This window comes from Plectropomus leopardus, unplaced genomic scaffold (genome assembly GCF_008729295.1).
Source record: "Plectropomus leopardus isolate mb unplaced genomic scaffold, YSFRI_Pleo_2.0 unplaced_scaffold657, whole genome shotgun sequence".
In the NCBI taxonomy this organism is placed as follows: Eukaryota; Metazoa; Chordata; class Actinopteri; order Perciformes; family Serranidae; genus Plectropomus; species Plectropomus leopardus.
The window spans coordinates 436-5,035 of NW_024672280.1; the positions used below are offsets into that span (position 1 = coordinate 436).

The 4,600-nt window shown below is 42.4% G+C and overlaps 1 protein-coding gene across 1 annotated transcript; it reads left to right on the forward strand.

Moving 5' to 3' along the window:
• Positions 1–1,559: 1,559 nt before the first annotated feature.
• LOC121939893 (tumor necrosis factor alpha-induced protein 2-like) lies at positions 1,560–4,109 on the forward strand (the record flags this gene model as incomplete). Its single annotated transcript, XM_042482819.1, has 4 exons — positions 1,560–1,871; positions 2,355–2,621; positions 3,455–3,573; positions 3,995–4,109. Coding segments are annotated over exons 1-4 (813 nt in total), but the record flags the coding sequence as incomplete, so codon positions are not given.
• Between the last annotated feature and the right edge of the window lie 491 nt (positions 4,110–4,600).

A 4,600-nucleotide genomic window follows, 5' to 3' on the forward strand; every position in this document is an offset into this window, starting at 1 on the left:
GGTATTCAGCTAATTATTATTATTTATTAAACTTTCCAGCATTATGTAAAAATTAAAAGCTCAGACCATCAGCTGTTTGATCCGCGATGATGAAATGCTGTGGCTGTCAAACACTCAGCTGTTCTACAAAGTCAAAGTCAAAGTCGTTCATTTTTTTACATGATTGTTCAGCACTTCTGCCCTCGCTGTGTTTTGGCGTGAGATTTTCCTCGGTGTCATGAGAGCGTGAGACAGAGCCCAGAAGCGCGAGACGCACAGCAGATGCATGGGAGTTTGCAGCCCCAGTGGGGAAAGGGTTAACAGAATTTTTAAATAACTGAAATATCCAACATGTGCAAGATTATGTCGATTATTTTTCGATTAATTGCCCAGCACTACTCCTTAAAAAATATTGTTGTCATTCTTACATTTTCTGACTTTTTGGCCACGGGCCTGGATGGGAGGAAGTTTTGGTCCGGATCCGGACCGCGGTCCGCTAGTTGGTGATTCCTGGCTTATCGTATATGATCAAAACAGGGACATTTAAAATTCATAAAAAACATATTCAAGGATAGAAACTTACAATAAAACAGTAAAGACAGTATATATAAAGTAAAATTAATGAATTACATTAATTTTAATGAATTACATTAATTTTACCCCCCCTGCAGAATTAAATTTAAAAAAAAAGTCAGGACACAGCACTGTGTGAAAGTCTCTTCAGCTTTTGTTAACCACAGACTTCTTTTCAGACAGCCAACCTTTCAAAACACTTTCAACACAACATTTTATGGATCCCCGTGTTTACAGGATGTTTCCAGATGTTTCCAGATGTTTTCCAAAGGTCGAGCAGGAATGTCAGTGTGTCCGATGTCTGGAATATAAATGTGTTGGACAGTCGAGGAGAAACTGATCAGAGATTCTGTGGGAACCTCCGTCCCTCGTCCTGTCCCCCTCAGGGCTGCTTTGATGTTCAAATCAAACGAACCCACACGGCTCAGTGTGTGTTGTGTGTGTGTCCGCCGTCCCTCTCCCTGTTCCTCTCAGGTCCACTTCGATGTTCAAATCAAACGAACCCGCACGGCTCAGTGTGTGTGTGTGTGTGTGTGTGTGTGTGTGTGTGTGTGTGTGTGGTGGGTGCTGGTGTTTTCCTCTGGGACCTGACAAACAGCTGTTAATGCTAATCAGTCAGAATAAAGAGGGTTCATTGTGGAGGATCTGACCTTTGACAAAAAACTCCCACATCTGTTACTGAAGTAAAAAGTAGTAAAACCACAAAGTATGAATATTCATCAAACTGTACTGAGCTAATGTATATAGACAAATATTAGGGCTTTGCAGTATAAGCTCTAAATAATAAAATTTAAAAGATAAAAAAACAAAAAAAAAAAAACATACTCCTATAATAAAGTAAAATAAAGTATTGTTATTGAGAATTAAATCAAAGCAGTTCCACTGGTGCTTTTATTTTGAAGCACACAGCTTGTTTCAGGCTGGAGGTCATGACATGTCAAGTGTAATCGATATATCGTCCACTGCAAACATCTGTGAATGTACAAAGTCACGATATTCAGTATCATATGTCATTTGTCTCATGTCTCGTGTGTCTTTCAGTCCTGGAGATCCTGCAGCTGGTGAAGAAGCGGGACCTCCTGCTGGCTGACACTCACATCCTGGAGCTGGAGCAGGAGTGTAACGAGTCCTCCTCCGCCGAGCGGGGCGCCGCGCCGCAGCCGGAGGACGCCACAAGCCCCAGCGTCAAAGACGGCGGGCGGAGGAAGGCGAAGGACGTGGAGCTGCTGTACGAGGAGCTGCAGAAGGAGCTGTGGGCCGTCGTCAGGGAGTCTCTGAGGTCCCCGACAGCGGGGCCCAACCTGGGCCTGGTGGTACAGGTGAGGATTATAGGACATTCCCAGGATTTTATTCCATATCTAGGATTTTAGGATATTTATATGATTTTTAGGATTTTTCCAGCATTTTGCTGTGTTTCTACTATTTCAGGACATTTCCAGGATTTTAGTATATTTCTAGGATTGTGGGGCATTACTAGGATTTTAGGACATTTCTAAGAATTTCGGACGTTTTCTTTTAGGAAATTTCCGTTACTAGGATTTAAAGATGTTTCTGAGATTTTAGGACATTAGGGTCTTAACTAGGACCTCTCTGGCATTCTGGCACCTTATGGATACTAAAAGGACAAAAACTATTCAGTGTCAATCACTTCATTTTTATTGTTGATTAGAAAGTGGTTGGGGGGCCATCAGGGGCCTTGTCGGGGGCCAGATATGACCCCCAGGCTGTATGTTGAGTATCACTGTGTTAAAATGTATTTACTGAGTAACCTCACCTTAGCGTCTGTATGTGTGTGTGTGCAGGTGCTGCAGCAGGAGGAACAGGCAGATAAAGACTGGTCCCTTAGTGAGACTGCAGCCCCGGGGGGCCCGAGGCCCCGCCATCTGAAGCAGAGGTGGAAGGAGGCGGTGGAGGAGGCAGCTGACGGCTCTCTGCCTCAGAAGGCCGAGTTCACAGCCGGAGAGCTGGACAGGTACCTGGACCGGCTCCGAGCCCGGGTGGTGGACGACCTGGGGGCCGCCAAGAGGAACGTGGTGTCCATCTACCCGGACGAGTACCAGCCCTTCCAGGTGAGACAACACCTGGACAGGAACGCCCGGGGGTTGTATTCAAAAAGGATCTCCTCTTAAAGTTTCTACATGGAGCATAATGTTAGTTCAGGCACGCCACAATGTCAAAGTCAGCTCACATCTCAGCCACATCAGCTGATTGATCAGCTGATTGATCAGCTGATTGATGGAGGGATTCAGCAGATGGATCACATGATTCCTTTCTATGGAAACAATTGACAAATCTCATTCAGGGAGCCTATTTAAAATGCTTTCGCCTGCCTACCATTGCTGCTTCCTCTGCCTCAGGCTTTCCTCGTATGCATGTGGAGGGGCAGAGAGATGAGCTCTCTCTGTCTTGAACTCTCTTTGTGGGCTTGTGGTCGGGGTGGAAATCACTGGTCTCATCACAAGACAATATTATATCAACACTTTGGACAACGGTATGATATTTATGCAATATGCTCGCCATCATCTGCCTGACGCTGTGTTCCCGTGACACAGAATTTCAAAATAAAGGCGCATCTGAAAGAGGATGATACGGATTGATGTTTACACTTTGTATTGATGATACGGGATCATTGCTAATTTAACTGATATATCGATGCGGAAATAATGATGGATTGCGTGGAAGGGCAGAGAGCTGTGCTCTCTCCACCTTCAGCTTTCCACGCAAGCATGTGAAAGGGCAGAGAGGTACGGGGAAAGAGCTACACCCCCAAAAATATATTATTGGAAACAGAAATTATTTATTTATTTATTTATTTTTGACTACAGTGATCCTGCCTGAACTTAGAGTTTCCTCTCAAGATATGCTGAAGTCTAACCTCTTACCTGTAACTCTGACCTGTCAGGTGTACGTGCAGAGCTACCACCAGGCTGTTGCTAGGCGACTGGAGGCCATCACTGACAACCAGCTGGAGATCACAGACATCTACTCCCTGCTGGACTGGCTGCATAACATTTACAACAGGTACACACACACATATTAAACATGTAGGTTGAGTCAGCCCAAATGTTTACAGGAACCAGAGGAACCAATCTGGAAACTAAATGAGTAAAACAGCAGCTGTTTGCTGTCTGGATGCCACTGAGCATCACAATATAAAAACGAATATAATAATTATCTGAATAACAGATTGTTATTTTTTTAATTTTCAGGTAATTTCCAGTAAATGTACTATATCCTTGCTAACTTTTGGGTCATTTCCTTTTTTGTTGCTTGTTGTCTTCTTCCAATGTTTTGGAAATAAGAAATAATTCTGTCAAATTTGCTCAGGTTTTAAAGGGTATTATTTATTTATTTATTTCTCATGGAGAAGTTCTTGTATAATTATGTGTTTGTTCACACATCATATTGTCTTGTATGTGTGTGTGTTGGTGTGTTGTTTCAGAGATGTTCTGGGGACCGTGTGCATCACGAGTCCGTTCAGCCGCGCTCACCTGAGTCCTCTGCTGCCTTCAGAGACTGTGGACAGACTGGAGCTGGACTGTCTCAACTCTGTCAGGGTGAGACACTCAGCACAACTTTTTTTATTCACCCACTCTCTGGAAAAAAATGTTAGCATTGTTTGTGTCTGCAAACCACAGGAACATGACGTCTGTACACTATTATATGACGGATACACTGAAATATGTTTCAACAACTCTGTGATTTACTGGTTTGAATTTGGCACTAAAACCACATCAGTTTTCTTGTGCTGCTTTCAAACATCTTTCACAATCATTTTAACCTTTGGAAGCTGAAAAATTTGGTTTGACTGTTTTTTTCAAAAATGTAATGAGCAAATTTGCAAGAAATGTCCTGCAAACTGTGAAATATTAGTAAAAGGAGTCCAAAAAACCTGAAAATTAGTTTAGGATTTATTATTACATATTGTCAAACAAGACATCAACAAGAGAAAAACATCCAGAAACTCATATTTATAATTATGTTAGGGAAAAATAGAAGAAATTATATTATTCTTTTTATTATTATTATCATTATTATTGTTTGAAAT